At 44.6% G+C, this 19,636-nt stretch overlaps 1 protein-coding gene across 2 annotated transcripts; it reads left to right on the plus strand.

Moving 5' to 3' along the window:
- Window positions 1-19,567, plus strand: AAAS (aladin WD repeat nucleoporin). Of its 2 annotated transcripts, none has more exons than XM_060112455.1 (16): window positions 1-231; window positions 8,514-8,608; window positions 10,966-11,021; window positions 11,334-11,425; window positions 11,621-11,667; window positions 11,926-12,024; window positions 12,347-12,490; window positions 17,209-17,329; window positions 17,675-17,799; window positions 17,987-18,047; window positions 18,201-18,291; window positions 18,526-18,619; window positions 18,684-18,751; window positions 18,901-18,982; window positions 19,092-19,176; window positions 19,307-19,567. In XM_060112455.1, the coding sequence occupies exons 1-16, from the start codon at window positions 109-111 to the stop codon at window positions 19,532-19,534; spliced, it is 1,611 nt and encodes a 536-aa protein (XP_059968438.1). In that variant the 5' UTR covers window positions 1-108; the 3' UTR covers window positions 19,535-19,567. The 2 variants fall into 2 exon arrangements, with proteins under 2 accessions (XP_059968438.1, XP_059968437.1); XM_060112454.1 differs by having other exon boundaries at window positions 2-231; window positions 8,481-8,608.
- The last annotated feature ends 69 nt before the right edge of the window (window positions 19,568-19,636 follow it).

Here is a 19,636-nt window from a genome sequence, read left to right on the forward strand (position 1 = left end):
TTGTCCCAGGCGACTTCCCGTAGGCATCCTAATCTAACCCGGGAACTCAGAGTCGGCGGAGCGGGATCCGGGCGTTTGCTCAGTCCGGACGTCTTCGGGACCGGCAGGATGTGCTCCCTGGGGTTGTTCCCTCCGCCGCCGCCTAGGGGACAAGTCACCCTATACGAGCACAATAACGAGCTGGTGACGGGCAGTAGCTATGAGAGTCCGCCTCCCGACTTCCGGGGCCAGGTGGTCAGGGCGAGGAGGGAGGAGACCTACAGGCATGGGGGGCAGAGTCGGAGAGACTGGGGGAGCAGAGGCAACGTGATAGGGGCGGGGTCGAGGTCCCCAGACTGGAGTATTGGAAACAGCCTGGCCCAGGCTGGAGAAGAATAGAAGGGCTGGGATGTATTTAAGAGCTGGGATTGGAGGATGAGGGATGCTGAGGGGCTGTGGTGCGGGCCTAGTGGGAACGGAGAGTGAGGGCGAATCTAGGGGATGTGAGGGTCAGGAGGACTTCTGAAAAGTTGGTACAGTATCTGGGAGAACCGGGAAGGCACAACCTGGGGAGTTTTTTCCTGTGGTGTTTCTGGGAAAGAAAAGGAAGAGAAACTTGCGTTTATTGAGCGTTTGCTTGGAAGAAAGACGCTCTGAGTCAGGTGTTCTCCACATATGTTTTAATAATGTGATTTAATAATCACAGCAACCCTATGAAATATTATTCTAGTTTTACAGATAAGGGAGCTAAGACCTGTTTCCCTGTCCCACAAGTGTTACATATATATATGTATATGTATTTTTTCTTTTTCCTTTAACATCCTTATTGGAGTATAATTGCTTTACAATGTTGTGTTAGTTTCTGCTGTATAACGATGTGAATCAGCTATATGCATACATATATCCCCATATCCCTTCCCTCTTGCGTCTCCCTCCCACCCTCCTTATCCCACACCTCTAGGTGGTCGCAAAGCACCAAGCTGATCACCCTGTGCTATGCAGCTGCTTCCCACTAGCTATCTATTTTACATTTGGTAGTGTATATATGTCAATGTTGCTCTCTCACTTCGTCCCAGCTTACCCTTCCCCCTCCCTGTGTCCTCAGGTCCATTCTCTACATCTGTGTCTTTATTCCTGTCCTGCCCCTAGGTTCATCAGAATCTTTTTTTTTTTTTTTTTTTAGATTCTATATATATGTGTTCGCATACGGTATTCGTTTTTCTCTTTCTGACTTACTTCACTCTGTATGACAGACTCTGGGTCCATCCACCTCACTACAAATAACTCAATTTCGTTTCTTTTTATGGCTGAGTAATATTCCATTATATATATGTATATATGCCACATCTTTATTATTTTTTTAATTTATTTTATTTAATTTATTATTTTATTTTTGGCTGCATTGGGTCTTCCTTGCTGCGCACGGGCTCTCTCTAGTTGTGGCGAGCGGGAGCTACTCTTCGTTGCGGTGCGTGGGCTTCTCATTGCGGTAGCTTCTCTTGTTGCAGAGCATGGGCTATAGGTGCATGGGCTTCAGTAGTTGTGGCGTGCGGGCTTCAGTAGTTGTGGCACGCAAGCTCTAGAGCGCAGGCTCAGAAGTTGTGGCTTACGGACTTAGTTGCTCCTTGGCATGTGGGATCTACCCGGACCAGGCCTCGAACCCGTGTCTCCTGCATTGGCAGGCAGATTCTTAACCACTGCGCCACCAGGGAAGCCCACATCTTCTTTATCTATTCATCTGTCAATGGACACTTAGGTTGCTTCCAGGTCCTGGCTATTGTAAATAGTGCTGCAATGAACATTGTGTTACATGACTCTTTCTGAATTATGGTTTTCTCAGGGTGTATGCCCAGTAGTGGGATTGCTGGGTCATATGGTAGTTCTATTTGTAGTTTTTTAAGGAACCGCCATACTGTTCTCCATACTGGCTGTATCAATTTACATTCCCACCAACAGTGCACGAGGGTTCCCTTTTCTCCACACCCTCTCCAGCATTTATTGTTTGTAGATTTTTTTGATGATGGCCATTCTGACCGGTGTGAGGTGATACCTCATTGTAGTTTTGATTTGCATTTCTCTGATGATTAGTGATGTTGAGCATCTTTTCATGTGTTTGTTGGCAATCTGTATATCTTCTTTGGAGAAATGTCTATTTAGGTCTTCTGCCCATTTTTGGATTGGGTTGTTTGTTTTTTTGATATTGAGCTGCATGAACTGCTTGTATATTTTGGAAATTAATCCTTTGTAAGTTGCTTAGTTTGCAAATATTTTCTCCCATTCTGAGGGTTGTCTTTTCGTCTTGTTTATGGTTTCCTTTGCTGTGCAAAAGCTTTTAAGTTTCATTAGGTTCCATTTGTTTATATTTCCATTTCTTTAGGAGGTGGGTCAAAAAGGATCTTGCTGTGATTTATGTCATAGAGTGTTCTGCCTGTGTTTTCCTCTAAGAGTTTTATAGTGTCTGGCCTTACATTTAGGTCTTTAATCCATTTTGAGTTTATTTTTGTGTATGGTGTTAGGAAGTGTTCTAATTTCATTCCTTTACATGTAGCTGTCCAGTTTTCCCAGCACCACTTATTGAAGAGGCTGTCTTTTCTCCACTGTATATTCTTGCTTCCTTTCTCAAAGATAAGGTGACCATATGTGCATGGGTTTATCTCTGGGCTTTCTGTCCTGTTCCATTGATCTGTATTTCTGTTTTTGTGCCAGTACCATACTGTCTTGATTACTGTAGCTTTGTACTATAGTCTGAAGTCTGGAAGCCTGATTCGTCCAGCTCCGTTTTTCTTTTTTTTCTTTTCTTTTTTTTTTGCTGTACGTGGGCCTCTCACTGTTGTGGCCTCTCCTGTTGCAGAGCACAGGCTCTGGACGCGCGGGCTCAGCGGCCATGGCTCATGGGCCCAGCCGCTCCGCGGCATGTGGGATCCTCCCGGACCGGGGCATGAACCCGTGTCCCCTGCATCGACAGGCGGACTCTCAACCACTGCGCCACCAGGGAAGCCCCAGCTCCGTTTTTCTTTCTCAAGATTGCTTTGGCTGTTCAGAGTCTTTTGTGTTTCCCTACAAACTGTGCAATTTTCTGTTCTAGTTGTGTGAAAAATGCCATTGGTAATTTGATAGGGATTGCATTGAATCTGTAGATTGCTTTGGGTAGTATAGTCATTTTCACAATGTTGATTCTTCCAATCCAAGAACATGGTATATCTCTTCATCTGTTTGTATCATCTTTTAATTTTTTTCTTCAGTGTCTTATAGATTTCTGCATACAGGTTATTTGTCTCCTTAGGTAGGTTTATTCCTAGGTATTTTATTCTTTTTGTTGCAGTGGTAAATGGGCGTGTTTCCTTAATTTCTCTTTCAGATTTTTCATCATTAGTGTATAGGAATGCAAGAGATTTCTGTGCATTAATTTTGTATCCTGCTACTCTACCACATTCATTGATTAGCTCTAGTAGTTTTCTGGTAGCATCTTTAGGATTCTCTCTATATAGTATCATGTCATCTGAAAACAGTGACAGTTTTACTTCTTCTTTTCTGATTTGGATTCCTTTTATTTCCTTTTCTTCTCTGATTGCTGTGGCTAAAACTTCCAAAACTGTGTTGAATAATGGTGGTGAGAGTGGGCAGCCTTGTCGTGTTTCTGATCTGAGAGGAAATGGTTTCAATTTTTCACCATTGAGAACAGTGTTGGCTGTGGGTTTGTCATATATGGCCTTTATTATGTTGAGGTAGGTTCCCTCTATGCCTACTTTCTGGAGTGTTTTTATTGTAAATGGGTGTTGAATTTTGTCAAAAGCTTTTTCTGCATCTATTGAGATTATCACGTGGTTTTTATCCTTCATTTTGTTAATGTGATGTATCACATTGACTGATTTGTGTATATTGAAGAATCCTTGCATTCCTGGGATAAACCCCACTTGATCATGGTGTATGAACCTTTTAATGTGCTGTTGGATTCTGTTTACTAGTATTTTGTTGAGGATTTTTGCATCTGTGTTCATCAGAGATATTGGCCTGTAGTTTTCTTATTTTGTGACATCTTTGTCTGGTTTGGTATCAGGGTGATGGTGGCCTCATAGAATGAGTTTGGGAGTGTTCCTCCCTCTGCTATATTTTGGAATAGTTTGAGAAGGATGGGTGTTAGCTCTTCTCTAAATGTTTGATAGAATTCGCCTGTGAAGCCATCTGGTCCTGGGCTTTTGTTTATTGGAAGTTTTTAAATTGCAGTTTCAATTTCAGTGCTTGTGATTGGTCTGTTTATATTTCCTATTTCTTCCTGGTTCAGTCTCGGAAGGCTGTGCTTTTCTAAGAATTTGTCCATCTCTTCCAGGTTGTCCATTTTATTGGCATATAGTTGCTTGTAGTAATCTCTCATGATCCTTTGTATTTCTGCAGTGTCCGTTGTTACTTCTCCTTTTTCATTCTAATTCTGTTGATTTGAGTCATCTCTCTTTTTTTCCTGATGAGTCTGGCTAATGGTTTATCAATTTTGTTTATCTTCTCAAAGAACAAGTTTTTAGTTTTCTTGATCTTTGCTATTGTTTCCTTCATTTCTTTTTCATTTATTTCTGATCTGATCTTTATGATTTCTTTCCTTCTGCTAACTTTGGGGTTTTTTTGGTTCTTCTTCCTCTAATTGCTTTAGGTGTAAGGTTAGGTTCTTTATTTGAGATTTTTCTTGTCTCTTGAGGTAAGGTTGTATTGCTGTAAACTTCCCTCTTAGAACTGCTTTTGCTGCATCCCATATGTTTTGGGTTGTTGTGTTTTCATTGTCATTTGTTTCTAGGTGTTTTTTGATTTCCTCTTTGATTTCTTCTGTGGTCTCTCGGTTATTTAGTAGCATATTATTTAGCCTCCATGTGTTTGTATTTTTAAATTTTTCCTGTAATTGATATCTAGTCTCATAGCGTTGTGGTCGGAAAAGATACTTGATACGATTTCAGTTTTCTTAAATTTATCAAGGCTTGATTTGTGACCCAGAATATGGTCTATCCTGGAGAATGTTCCATGAGCACTTGAGAAGAAAGTGTATTCTGTTGTTTTTGGATGCAGTGTCCTATAAATATCAATTAAGTCCATCTTGTTTAATGTATCATTTAAAGCTTGTGTTTACTTTTTTATTTTCATTTTGGATGATCTGTCCATTGGTGAAAGTCAGGTGTTAGAGTTCCCTACTATTATTGTGTTACTATTTCCCCTTTTATGGCTGTTAGCATTTGCCTTATGTATTGAGGTGCTCCTATGTTGGGTGCATAAATATTTACAATTGTTATATCTTCTTCTTGGATTGATCCATTGATCATTATGTAGTGTCTTTCTTTGTCTCTTGTAATAGTCTTTGTTTTTTTTTTTGTTTTAATTTATTTTTGGCTGCATTGGGTCTTCATTGCTGCACGCGGGCTTTCTCTAGTTGTGGCGAGCGGGGGCTACTCTTCGTTGTGGTATGCGGGCTTCTCATTGCAGCGGCTTCTTTTGTTGCAGAGCACGGGCTCTAGGCATGTGGTCTTCAGTAGTTGCGGCGTGCGGGCTTCAGTAGTTGTGGTTTGTGGGCTCTAGAGCACAGGTTCAGTAGTTGTGGTGCATGGGCCTTGTTGCTTCACGGCATGTGGGATCTTCCTGGACCAAGGCTCAAACCCGTGTCCCCTGCATTGGCAGGCGGGTTCTTAACCACTGCACTGCCAGGGAAGCCCCTAGTCTTTGTTTTAAAGTCTATTTTGTCTGATATGAGGATTGCTACTCTAGCTTTCTTTTGATTTATATTTGCATGGAATATCTTTCTCCATCCCCTCACTTTCAGTCTGTATGTGTCCCTAGGTCTGAAGTGGGTCTTTTTTTTTTTTTTTGTGGTATGCGGGCCTCTCACTGCTGTGGCCTCTACCGATGCAGAGCACAGGCTCTGGACGCACAGGCCCAGTGGCCATGGCCCACGGGCCCAGCCGCTCCACAGCATGCGGGATCCTCCCAGACCGGGGCACGAACCCATGTCCCCCACATCGGCAGGCAGACTCCCAACCACTGTGCCACCAGGGAAGCCCTGAAGTGGGTCTTTTGTAGACAGCATATGTATGGGTCTTGTTTTTGTATCCATTCAGCCAGTCTATGTCTTTTGGTTGGAACATTTAATCCATTTATGTTTAAGGTAATTATCGATATGTATGTTCCTAATTGTTTTGGGTTTGTTTTTGTAGGTCTTTTCCTTCTCTTGTGCTTCCTGACTAGAGAAATTCCTTTAGCATTTGTGATGGTTTGGTGGTGCTGAATTCTCTTAACTTTTGCTTATCTGTAAAGGTTTTAATTTCTCCGTTGAATCTGAATGAGATCCTTGCTCAGTTGAGTAATCTTGTTTGTAGGTTTTTCCCTTTCATCACTTTAAATATGTCCTGCCACCCACTTCTGGCTTGCACAGTTTCTGCTGAAAAATCAGCTGTTAACCTTATGGGGATTCCTTTGTATGTTATTTGTTGCTTTTCCCTTGCTGCTTTTAATATTTTTTCTTGTATTTAATTTTTGATAGTTTAATTAATATTTGTCTCGTTGTGCTTCTCTTTGGGTTTATCCTGTATGGTACTCTCTGTGCTTCCCAGACTTAATTGACTATTTCCTTTCCCATGTTAGGGAAGTTTTCAAGTATAATCTCTTCAAATATTTTCTCAGCCTCTTTCTTTTTCTCTTTTTCTTCTGGCACCCCTATAATTCGAATGTTGGTGCGTTTATGTTGTCCCAGAGGTCTCTGAGACTGTCCTCAATTCTTTTCATTCTTTTTTCCCTTTATTGTACTCTCTGGCAGTTATTTCCACCATTTTATCTTCCAGCTCACTTATCCATTCTTCTGCCTCAGTTATTCTGTTATTGATTCCTTCTAGAGTATTTTTTAAAATAAATTTATTTATTTTATTTATTTACTTTTGGCTGTGTTGGGTCTTCATTGCTGTATGCAGGCTTTCTCTAGTTGCAGTGAGCAGGGGCTACTCTTTGTTGCAGTGCACAAGCTTCTCATCGCAGTGGCTTCTCTCGTTGTGGAGCATGGGCTCTAGGCACATGGGCTTCAGTAGTTAGCGGCACGCAGGCTCAGTAGTTGTGGCTCACGGGCTCTAGAGCACAAGCTCAGTAGTTGTGGCACACGGGCTTATTTGCTCCGCGGCATGTGGGATCTTCCCAGACCAGGGATCGAACCCGTGTCCCCTGCATTGGCAGGTGGATTCTCGACCACTCTGCCACCAGGGAAGCCCCTAGAGTATTTTTTTAAATTAATTAATTAATTTATTTTTGGCTGCGTTGCACCTTCGTTACTGCGTGCGGGCTTTCTCTAGTTGCAGTGAGCGGGCGCTACTGTTCATTGCGGTGCACAGTCTTCTTATTGCAGTGGCTTCTCTTGTTGTGGAGCACAGGCTCTAGGTGCACAGGCTTCAGTAGTTGTGGCACACGGGCTTCAGTAGTTGTGGCTCGTGGGCTCTAGAACGCAGGCTAAGCAGTTGTGGCACACGGGCTTAGTTGCTCCGCAGCATGTGGGATCTTCCCAGGCCAAGGCTAGAACCCATGTCCCCTGCATTGGCAGGCGGATTCTTAACCACTGCGCCACCAGGGAAGTCCAGCCCCTAGAGTATTTTTAATTTCAGTAATTGTGTTATTCATCACTGTTTGTTTGCTCTTTAGTTCTTCTAGATCCTTGTTAAATGTTTCTTGTATTTTCTCCGTTTCCAAGATTTTGGATCATCTTTACTATCATTACTCTGAATTCTTTTTCAGGTAGGTTGCCTATTTCATCTTCATTTATTTGGTCTGGTAGGTTTTTACCTTGCCCCTTTGTCTGTAACATTTTTTTTTGTCGTTTCTTTTTTTTTCTCTTTTTGATGGTGGTGCTGTATTCCTTTCTTACTGGTTGTTTGGCCTGAGACGTCCAGCACTGGAGTTTGCAGGCAGTTGGATAGAGCCGGGTCTTGGTGCTGAGATGAGGACCTCCGGGAGGCCTCACTCTGATTAATATTCCCTGGGGTCTGAGGTTCTCTGTTAGTCCAGCGGTTTGGACTCAGAGCTCCCACCACAGGAGCTTGGGCCCGACCTCTGGCCTGGGAACCAGGGTCTCGCAAGCTTCGTGGCGTGGTAAAAAAAAAAAAAAAAAGAAGAAGAAAAGAAAGAAAGAGAAAAAGGAGCAGTATAATATCAAAGAATAAGAAACAAAATAAGATTAAAAAGATAAAAAATATATTAGGAAAAATAAAACTATAGTTGAAGCAACTGGTTGCTGGGGGTTCCTCCCGTCCCCTTAGGTGCCCATGGTTCCTCACTGGTGCCTGGTAGGTGCCCTAGTTGTGAGGAGACACGAATTCCACGTCCTTCTAGTATGCCATCTTGACTCCGCCCCTTTCCACAAGTGTTATATTTGTGGAAACGGGAAACAGGTCTCTGGAGCCTCTTACCCTCAGCCCTGCCGAGGGTTGGAGATGGGAGGAAGTTCAGTAGAGATCTAGGGAAGATTCACTGTCATACCTCCCTTCTGGCTCTAGTGGATCAATCTTCCTGTCCTAAACCTTACTAAGGATCCCCTGAAGACCCCTGGCAGGTTGGACCATGGCACAAGAACGGCCTTCATCCACCACCGGGAACAAGTGTGGAAGAGATGCATCAACGTTTGGTGAGAGATGGCAAAGGGTCTCCTGGGCCAGTGGTCTGCAGATCCTGGAGGCAATGAGGTCACCACCCCTCTGCCTTGGGCTTCCCAGCCCTCTCTAGCTCAGAGCTGTGTATCATTCAACATATCAAATTATCAGGCCTTTTTGTGGAACTCAAGGCTGTGAAACAGTAGTTCCATTTCATCTCCAGTGACTTGCTTTCCTTTTTGGTTTAATTCTGTGAACCTGTTCCCTCCTTATGTCATTATTACTTTCTGAGCCTTTACCTGAAGCTCAGCAAGGTTAGGTATAAGGTTGCAGGGAATAATCTCATACATAGGTCATTCATTTTGCACATGTAGGAGTGAAGCCTGGATTGAATTCCTGGCTGTGCCACTTTTTAGCTGTGTGACCTTGGTCAAGTTACTTAATCACTCTGTCCCTCAATTTCATCTGTAAAAGGGAGCCTATCTTACAAGGTTGTAGTGATGATTAAATGAGTAAAGCACTTAGAACAGTGCCTGGCCCATATTAATCCCATCAAGAGTTAGCTATTATTATTATTATTATTATCATCATCATCATATGTAGGATGAATTCCTACAAATTAAGTAGCTGGGTTCAAAGGGTATGTTCATTTGTAATTTCATGAGCTATTGCCATATAGTCCTCTGTTTAAGTTGTACATATTTACAGACGTACCAACAGTGTATAAGACAGCTATACTCCAATAAAAATTAAAAAACAAAACAACAAAACAAACAGTGTATGAGAGTGCCTGTTTCCTAACACATGTGCTACGAAGCTTTGCTATTTGATATTGCATTACAGTTCAATTTGCATGTCTCCTTGAGTGAAGCTAAACATCAAGTCATGGTCTGAAAAGCCATTCAGTCCTGGGTGCTTTCTCACTTTCTGCCTCTCTAGCTGCTGCTTCTCTTCCTGTTCTCTCTTAAATTTTGGTGTCCCTAGGCTGGACTTGTGATTGATGCTCCACACCTGGGTGTTCACTTGTCTGCCCAACACCCTCAGTCAGATATTCCACAGGCTTCATACACTCAGCATGTTCAAAATCAATCTCTTCATTTTCCTCTCTAAGCCGGCTTCCTCCTTGTGTTTTTCATCTCAAGGAATGGCCTTCCTAGTCATATAGAAGCAAGTGCTTTGAATGTAGGCTCTGGGGCAGGCAGACAGGTTGAATCCTGACTCTGCTATTTCCTGCTTAGTTCACCTTTGATAATTAACCTCCTCACACTCTCTGTTCTCTCACCTAAAAATGCTGATGATAACAATACCTATTTTGTAGGGTTGTGATAAAGGCTGAATTAGATGATGCATGTGACGCATCTAGCCCAGCCCTGGCACAGTGTAAGCAGTATTAGATGCTATAATTATCACCTGGGTGTTTCCCTTGATATTGCTCTTTCCCTTACTAATGTCTAATTAGTCCTCAAATCCTGTCCATTCTACTTCCTGGAGCACTCAAATCTGTCTTCTTTTCTTCATCCCCAGTGGTTCAGGCCACTTTGGCCTTTCTTCTAGATTCCTGAAGTAGCCTCTTAACCCATTTCTTTCTTTCCATTCTTTTTCCCCTCTAATCTGCAGCCAGACTGATCTTTCTAAAATGCCAATGTGATCAGTTTATTCCTCAGCTTAAACTCCCTCTGTGGCTTTCCATTCACTATCTTAGAGCAAGTCGTTTTTTTAAAAATAAGTTGTTTCTTAAATTTATTTTATTATTATTTTTTATAAATCTACCTATTTATAAATCTATTGTTTATCAATCAATCTATTTTTTCTAAATCTATAAAATTTATTTTTGGCTGCGTTGGGTCTTTGCTGCATGTGAGCTTTCTCTAGTTGCAGTGAGTGGGGGCAACTCTTTGTTGCAGTGCGTGGGCTTCTCATTGCTCTGGCTTCTCTTGTGGAGCACAGGCTCTAGGCACTCGGGCTCAGTAGTTGTGGCTCACAGGCTCTAGAGCACAGGCTCAGTAGTTGCGGCACACGGGCTTAGTTGCTCCTTGGGGGCATGTGGGATCTTCCCGGACCAGGGCTTGAACCCATGTCCCCTGCATTGGCAGATGGATTCTTAACCACTTTGCCACCAGGGAAGTCCCTTAGGGCAAGTCTTGACTCCTTGATCGGTGCACAAAGCCCTGAAAGACCTCTGAGCCTTAGTTGCCTCACTGGTGGACAACTTATATATTGTCCTTTCATGGGTACAATGAAAGGACTATATAAAGTACACGTCACATAGTTGTCACTCATTACATGTGAGTGTTATTTTTAATCCATGTTTATTGAGTGAATGAATAGATGAACTTAGAGAGGAGACTGAAGGGATCAGAGTAACTGATTCACAGCTCCCTCTCCTCTTCAGGCGTGATGTGGGACTTTTTGGTGTGCTGAATGAAATTGCAGACTCAGAGGAGGAGGGTAAGTGTGTTTACCTCCAGCCTTCTCTAGTTTTATGGTTGCCATCTCCCGTCCATATTCTCCCTAATTCATCCCAATACCTTTAGGCCCAGCGCCTTTCCCTTTAGCCCTGTATTTCCCGGCCCATTTGACTCTGCTGGTGCCATCTTCTCTTCCCCTCTACCGACCCCCATACCACAGAGTGGGTGCCCAGAGCACTTGTTGGGTAGAAGGATCTGGGGAGTGCTTGCCCTTGCTCGTCCCTCACCTAGGAGGGTGCCCAGTGAGAACCCTGTGAATGGTTTAATCACAGCTGCTTTCTCAACCCCACAGTGTTTGAGTGGGTGAAGACGGCGTCCAGCTGGGCCCTGGCACTCTGTCGATGGGCCTCCTCCCTCCATGGGTCTCTGTTTCCCCATCTGTCTGTAAGTTTGGCTTCCCCCCCAGCCCTCCCTGGCTGCTGCTCCCCCACTCCCACCCCCTCTCCACTTCCTATGTCTTAGGGTCAGGGTGTGATGAGAAGACTGCAGAGGGTATGAATGGTCCAGCTCCCCTGTGGGGGCATTGAGGGGATAAGCTCCTTTTTCCCAGTGCAACCTCTATCCGCTTTGTTATTACAGCTCAAGAGTGAAGATCTGATTGCTGAATTCGCTCAAGTCACAAACTGGTGAGTGTACAAGCTCTGGAGCTTTTGTGGGAAGCAAGTCCTGAACCTTGGAACTTCTTCTGGGGAGAGGGAAATCAAGGCAGAGACTCCTCACACCCCTTTTCTGACTGCTCCCCACATTCTCCCTCCTACCTCCCCCAAAAAGAAAGAAAAGAAGCAGTGAAAAATAACAGTGTCCTCACACGGAAGGGAACCTGAGCTCTGGGCCGGGAAAGGCGAGGTGCAGGTCAGGACTCCTCACCCTCACTCCTGCCCCAGGTCCAGCTGCTGCTTGAGGGTCTTTGCATGGCACCCACACACCAACAAGTTTGCGGTGGCCCTGCTAGATGACTCCATCCGTGTGTATAATGCTAACAGGTATGTGGGGGGCACGCTGGGTGGACTCGGAGTCTTCAGTCTCCATCGGTCAGTCCCCACTTCCTTCTCCAGCCTTGGTGCCCAGGGAGTCCTGCAGTTCCTGGGCCTGGCCCATGGCTCCTTCCAGAACTGGGGTCAGGGAGGCCCCACAAGTGGATGCGTCCTCTTTCCAGATCCAGTCTTTATCCTGTCCTCTGTCCCACAATACCCACAGGCCCTGGATGATCAGCTTTCTCTCTGGATTTCCCTCCTCAACCACAACTCAGCTCCCCTGCGCCTTAGTGTCCCTGCTTTGACCCCATCCCCTCCCCTTTCACCCCAGCACTATAGTCCCCTCCCTGAAGCACCGGCTGCAGCGAAATGTGGCGGCCCTGGCCTGGAAGCCCCTCAGTGCCTCCGTCTTGGCTGTGGCCTGCCAGAGCTGCATTCTCATCTGGACCCTGGACCCCATGTCCTTGTCTACCCGGTGAGTCCCAGCAGTCTCTCTCTTACCTTGGCCTAAGGGTCGTGGCCATGCTGGGGTGGTGAGGAGGTCTGGAAGGAGAAGTTCTTTTTCCTCACAGCACTTCCCAGGGCTACGGGAGAAGCAGACCTAAGGCCAAGGTGGAGGTGCTGAGAAGATCTAATCTAGAGAAAGGGACAGAACTGAGGGCTTCTGGGATTGTGGGGAGTTGTACCTATGGATCATGGATTGGAAAGACTGTCTCTTTCAGAGGACTGCCAGATGTAGGTTTAAAGGAAAGGGGGAAGGGAATTAATATGGATAAAAGCTGAAACCGATGAAATTGGAAAAAATCCCCATGAGGACTAACTAAATATAAAACCAGAAACTGGTTCTTTAAATTATGAATAAAGAAGAAAACCTTTTGGCCAGCCTTATTAAGGTAAAATAGAAAATCAAAGTACACTATTTTCAAAATGGGAGAGAGAACCACAAATATGGAAGAAAATAGAAGAATTATTAGAGCATATTATATATGTTTAGACTAACAGATTTGAAAACCTAAAGGAAATGTTGTCTAGCAAAATATATGTTGTCAAAGTGGACTGTAGAAGCAATTAAAACGGATGAGCTCTACCCCTAAAAAGATGCCAGGCTGAGATGGTTTTATGAGAGTTCTATCTAATTGTCAAAGAAAAGATAATCTGGGCCTCCCTGGTGGCGCAGTGGTTAAGAGTCCGCCTGCCGATGCAGGGGATACGGGTTCGTGCCCCGGTCTGGGAGGATCCCATATGCCGCGGAGCGGCTGGGCCCGTGAGCCATGGCCGCTGGGCCTGCGCATCCGGAGCCTGTGCTCCGCAACGGGAGAGGCCACAACAGTGAGAGGCCCGCATACCGCAAAAAAAAGAAAAAAAAAAAAAAAGAAAAAAAAAAAAGAAAAGATAATCTCCATGTTATCTGAACTAATCCAGATCATAGAAAAATTTGGAAAGCCTCCTGATTTGTTTTATTTTCCTTTTAATAAACTTTGTGCATAATTTTAGATTTTTAGAAAAGCTGCAAAGATAGTAGAGTTTTGGTATACCCTTCACACCATCGTTAATGTCTGATATAACCATGTTAGATTTGTCAAAACTAAGAAACTGACATTTGTATGTTGTTATTAACTAAACTCCAAACTTTGTTCTGATTTCACCAGTTTTCTCATTAATGTCCTGTCCCAGGATCAATCCTGATTTATTTCTTTTTATACAAATCTTTAAAAAAAATATTTATTTATTTGGCTGCACGGGTCTTTAGTTGTGGCACTCAGAATCTTTGTTATGGCATGCGGGATCTTTCATTGCGGCGCATGGGCTCTCTAGTTGTGGCACACAGGCTCTAGAGCACACGGGCTTGGTTGCCCCGCGGCATGTGGGATCTTAGTTCCCCGACCAGGGCTTGAACCCACATCCCCTGAGTTGGAAGGTGTATTCTTAACCACTGGACCATCAGGGAAGTCCCCATCCTGATTTATTTCCATAAAGCTAACGTAACCTAAACCTGACAATAGGTGGTATAAGAAAGAAAATATTTGAGCATAGATTTTATTTATTTACTTACTTACTTCCCTCCTTCCCTCCTTCCTTACTTTACTTCCTTACCATGCCTCGTGGCTTGCGGGATCTTAGTTCCCCGACCAGGGTTTTTTTTTGTTTGTTTTAAATTTTTATTGCAATATAGTCAATTTACAATGTTGTGTTAGTTTCTGCTGTACAGCAAAGTGAATCAGTTATACGTACACATATATCTACTCTTTTTTTAGATTCTTTTCCCATATAGGCCATTACAGAGTATTGAGTAGAGTTCCCTGTGCTATACAGTAGATCCTTAGTTATGTATTTGATATACTGACCAGGGATTGAACCTACTCCCTTGGCAGTGAAAGCATGGAGTCCTAACCACTGGACTGTCAGGGAATTCCCCTGAGCGTAGATTTTTAAAAATGCTTAATATTAGCAAATAGAGTCCAAAAGCATATTAAAAAAAATCTTAACCAAGTGGAATATTCCAGAAATTAAAAACTATTCACCATTAGGAAATCTATTAAAATGATTTGTTACATTAGCAAATTAAAGGAGAAAAGTGTTTATATAAATAAATGCCCTTCTCAATAAGCAGACATTCAGCTGAATACATAAAGTAAATAGGAATACAAAGAGACAACCTAAACATAAAGAGTATATATGCAAAACCAGTGGCTACCATATTGAACAGTGAAATAGAAAATACTAAAGGTATTTCCAATAACGTCAAGATAAAGACAGAGATGTCATTATCACCATTATTAACCAACATTATTTGTGGAGGTTCTTTTGAGGGCAGTTACGACAAGAAAAGGAAACATGGTAAAGTCTTGTGAAAGAAGAGAAAATTATTTTTATTTGATGATATGATTTTAAACCTAGATAAGACAAGAGATTCAACCAAAAAAACCTATTTAATCTAATAAGAAATTTAAGTAGTAAGGTAACTGGATCCAAGAAACTGAAAATGTAATAGCTTCCCTTTGTACCAACAATAATCAGTTGAGAAATTGCAATGGAAAATATGTTCTATTTACAATAGGTACAACAATTACTATAGATTACTAGGAATAAATCGTTAAATTTATTTCATCTGTTAGACATCTGAAGAAAGTGGTTGAAGAATATTAAACAAGAGCTGAATTAATGGAGGGACGTGTTATATTCCTGGGTAGGAAAATTTAATCATGAAGATGTCAAATTAAGTGTATTTCCCATCAGAATTCTGCTGGTTTTTGTTTGTTTTTGTGAACTGGACAAAATAATAGAGTTTTTATGAAATAATAAATGTGGAAGGATTGCCAAGAAAAGTTTGAAAAGGAAGCATATTGAGAGGAGATTTGCCCTACCAGGTATTGAAATATTTTATGAAGTTATAGTAATAGAAAGTTATTGGCATAAGATCAAACAGATCAGTGTAACAGAAAAACATTCAGGAACAGATGTAGGAATTTATGGAAATTTAATATATGATGAATTTGGATTTGCATTGCAATAGAAAAGTTCGGTTTTTTGTTTTTTATTTTAGTGGTTTTGGCATAATTGGCTATCCATTTAGAAAATAATACAGTTTGTCCTTGCTTTACACTTTATATACAAATAAATTCCAATCAGACAAAAGAACTAAATGTAAAAATAAATAAATAAAAGGACTAGAAGAATGTATAGAATGCTTTTTGGCCCATTCAGAATTATAGTATTATAATAATAATAATTATTATTATTTTTTTGGCTGCACCATGAGGCTTGTGGGGTCTTAGTTCCCTGACTGGGGATTGAACCCTGGCCCTCAGCAGTGAGAGCGTGGAGTCCTAACCACTGGACCGCCAGGGAGTTCCCAGTATGCTAGTATTATTAAAGTTGAAATGTTCAATAATATCCAATACTAGCAAGACTAGGAAAACTGCTAGTAGAGTATATTGTGGTATGAACTTTTCAGAAAATATTTGTTGGCATATTTATCTTTTGAAAGGTTCAAGCCTTTTTTTTTTACCTGCAATTCCATTTTAAAACTCTATTCTACACAAATAATGACAAGAGTACATAAAGATATAGGGATTTTTTTTTTTTTTTTTTTTTTTTTTTTTTGCGGTACGCAGGACTCTCTCTGTTGTGGCCTCTCCCGTTGCAGAGCACAGGCTCCGGACGCGCAGGCTCAGCGGCCATGGCTCACGGGCCCAGCCGCTCCGCGGCACGTGGGATCTTCCTGGACTGGGGCACGAACCCATGTCCCCTGCATCGGCAGGCGGACTCTCAACCACTGTGCCCATCAGGGAAGCCCCTAGGGAATATTTTTTGCAGTACCGTTTGTAATAAAAAATTACAAACAACTGAAATATCCATTTGTGGTGGCATGACTGAATAAATTATAGTTCATCTATTCAGTGGAATACAGTGGGGCCACTGAAAAGAATGAGATGGATCTCTGTAAACTGAGGTATTGTCAAGTTAAGAGAGTTAGTTGTAGACTGGTGACCTAAGACCTCATTAGAGCTTAAGGTGGGTATAGTTGGGAGGAAAAAGGACAAGGTGGCATTAATTTGGCTAGTAGCCTGTACCCGTCAGGCCACGTGTGTGGCTCTGGAGATACAGAGCTGACGGACACAGCCGGGGTCCTCAACTAGTCCCCAGTCTAGTGGGGGAGGTTGCCATGTGTGCCGTCTTTGATGAGGAGAAAATGATGTGGGAGCACCGAGGAGGGAAGCTAATCCTGACAAGGAAAGGCAGAAAGACAGACTTAGGAGCACAGGATGAATTCTGGAGAGTGGCCGATAGCTGTAGGAAGAGAAGAGATGGGAACCTTGAAGTGATGGCATGGATTATCCTATGCTCCAGGCAGGATGGTCCTGTGGGGAGAGGGCTCTCATCTAGAGCAGAACATGCATCTCCCCAGCCCAGTACCTTCTAGCTTTACTGGTCACAAGTTTTGGTCTCTTTCAGGCTCTTTTGTCCCTTTCACCCATTTTTCTTTCTGGACCTCCCGATAGTGACTGCCCTTCCTTCCTTCTTTTTATTTTTCTTTAACTTCCATGATCCTTATTCATTTTTCCCAACCTGGATTTGAACTCAGAGGGGCCATTGGGATTGGGAAGTTTTAGCAGGAGGAGGCAAGGGAAGAGAATCATGGGGCTTTCTTCCTGTTGTCTTCTGACTCCACACCCCGTTTCCCCTCGGCAGACCCTCTTCTGGCTGTGCCCAAGTGCTCTCTCACCCCGGGCACACACCTGTCACCAGCTTGGCCTGGGCCCCCAGTGGGAGTCGGCTACTCTCAGCTTCACCTGTGGATGCTGCCATCCTGGTGAGTTGGTCCCCACGCCTCTTTCAGTCATTTCAGCCACCCCTCAGACTTGAGGAGAGAGCTTTCTTTGCCTGGTGGTGGGAAATACCCTGGGGGAAGGAGAGGAATAGCTGTCCATTCAATCTTAAACATATCCAGGGGAAGGCGCTGCACCAGCCTGCCTCCTCAGATGTAGATTTCTGCCTGCTGTCAGTATAAACATAACCCTATTTCCTCCTGTTTTAACTGTCCCTTTCCCGCGTCCTCCTCCTCTCTGGTTCTTTGTACCTTAAGGAAGGGCGGCCCACCGTGGGATGGTAGGGATGCTTGAAGTCTCCCGTCTCACTCTCTTCACCTTTCTCCTAGGTATGGGATGTCTCAACAGAGACCTGTGTTCCCCTTCCCTGGTTTCGGGGAGGTGGGGTTACCAACCTGCTCTGGTCCCCAGATGGCAGCAAAGTCCTGGCTACCACTCCTTCAGCTCTCTTTCGGTGAGTAGGGGGAGGGCGGGGAGCGGGGCAGGAATGACCTAGAGAAAGGCACTAGGCTCCTGGAACTGCAAGTGCCACAACCTTCTGTCCGCGTTCCCATTCACCTGAACGTGGGACTGACAGGAAGGGAAGTCCAGGCTGTGACACCTAGAGTTCCTAAGCTGTGACCTGCCTCTCTTTGGCACAGAGTCTGGGAGGCCCAGATGTGGACTTGTGAGCGGTGGCCTACCCTATCAGGGCGATGTCAGGTAGGAGGGACTGTGCGTCTCAGGAGCGGGGGCGGAGGTGGGCCCTGCTCCTCCAGGCGTGTCCCCCCACCTCCTCTACTTCTCTTCCTCGTGTGCTTCCCTCCTGTATTCCCATAGACCACTCTTTCCCTGCCTTTTGCTCCCTGACCCCAGACTGGCTGCTGGAGTCCTGATGGAAACCGCCTGCTGTTCGCTGTGTTGGGGGAACCGCTGATTTACTCCTTGTCGTTCCCAGAACGTTGTGGTGAGTCCAGGGAAACACTTCTGGATGCACAACATCTGGGGGTAGTCGGAGGGAGATAGGAACCATCTGGAATATGCTGCTCTGAAGGATAAAGGGAAGTAAAGAAGCTTGGGGGAAAAAAAAAAGGAATAAGCTTAGGAGCCTTGAGTGGTGTTGATGCCTGTGATGGAGAGGAGGCAGGGGCCAGTGGGAGGCCCCTTTCTTGTCCCTGGGAGCCTCTGCCCTGATCCACAGGTGAGCGAAAGGGGTGCGTTGGAGGCGCGAAGTCAGCTACGATTGTGGCAGATCTGTCTGAGACGACAATACAGACACCGGATGGAGAGGAAAGGTGAGCTGGGTGGGCGAGGGAGGGACCACGCTGAGCCCTCCCAACCTGCTGTTCTGACCCATAGGCTTGGGGGAGAGGCTCACTCCATGGTCTGGGACCCAAGTGGGGAGCGGCTGGCTGTGCTCATGAAAGGTAAGAGGAGGGGAGGGAGGCCTTTGCTCAGGCCGCACCATCTTCCCATTAACTGACTGTTTCCAGGCCCTGGCTGCAGTTCTTCTCTGCCTCTGCCCTGGGATTCTGCCTCCAGAGTTCCTTCCTATCCCTGCATCCACTTCTTACAGGAAATCCACGGGTCCAGAATGGTAAACCAGTCATCCTCCTTTTTCGCACTCGAAACAGCCCTGTGTTCGAGCTACTTCCTTGGTAGGTGCTGGGCAGGTGTGGTTCCCCCCCGGCCTCCCATACCAAACCCATACCCTCTACACCTGCCTTCTGCCTCCAGCAGCCTGCTCACCTTTCCTTCTGCCCCTAGTGGCGCTGTCCAGGGGGAGCCAGGAGCCCAGGCCCAGCTCATCACTTTCCATCCTTCCTTCAACAAAGGAGCCCTGCTCAGTGTGGTGAGTAGGCCAGCTGCTGCGGTTGCAGGAGTGGGCTGAGGAGCTGAGGGCTGCAGCTGCCGTGTGGCTCTGCTGTATGGCCTTCTTTGGGCTCAGACTGGTCAGACTTTGCTTTCCCCTCTCTCTGCAGTGCTGGTCCACAGGCCGGATCACCCACATCCCTCTGTACTTTGTCAATGCCCAGTTTCCACGTTTTAGCCCAGTGCTTGGCCGAACTCAAGAGCCACCAGCTGGGGGCGGAGGCTCTATTCATGATCTGCCCCTCTTTACTGAGACGTCCCCAACCTCTGCCCCTTGGGACCCTCTCCCAGGGCCACCCCTTGGTTGGCCCCACTCCCCTCACTCCTGCATTCAATAATAAAAAGTGTCCTTTTTTTTGTTTTCCATTCAATTATGAGACTCTTACCTTTACCCAACATTGGGGTACACTGAAGAAGAAAAAGGCATGGACTTTGGGTTA

This window comes from Mesoplodon densirostris, chromosome 11 (genome assembly GCF_025265405.1).
Source record: "Mesoplodon densirostris isolate mMesDen1 chromosome 11, mMesDen1 primary haplotype, whole genome shotgun sequence".
Lineage (NCBI taxonomy): Eukaryota > Metazoa > Chordata > Mammalia > Artiodactyla > Ziphiidae > Mesoplodon > Mesoplodon densirostris.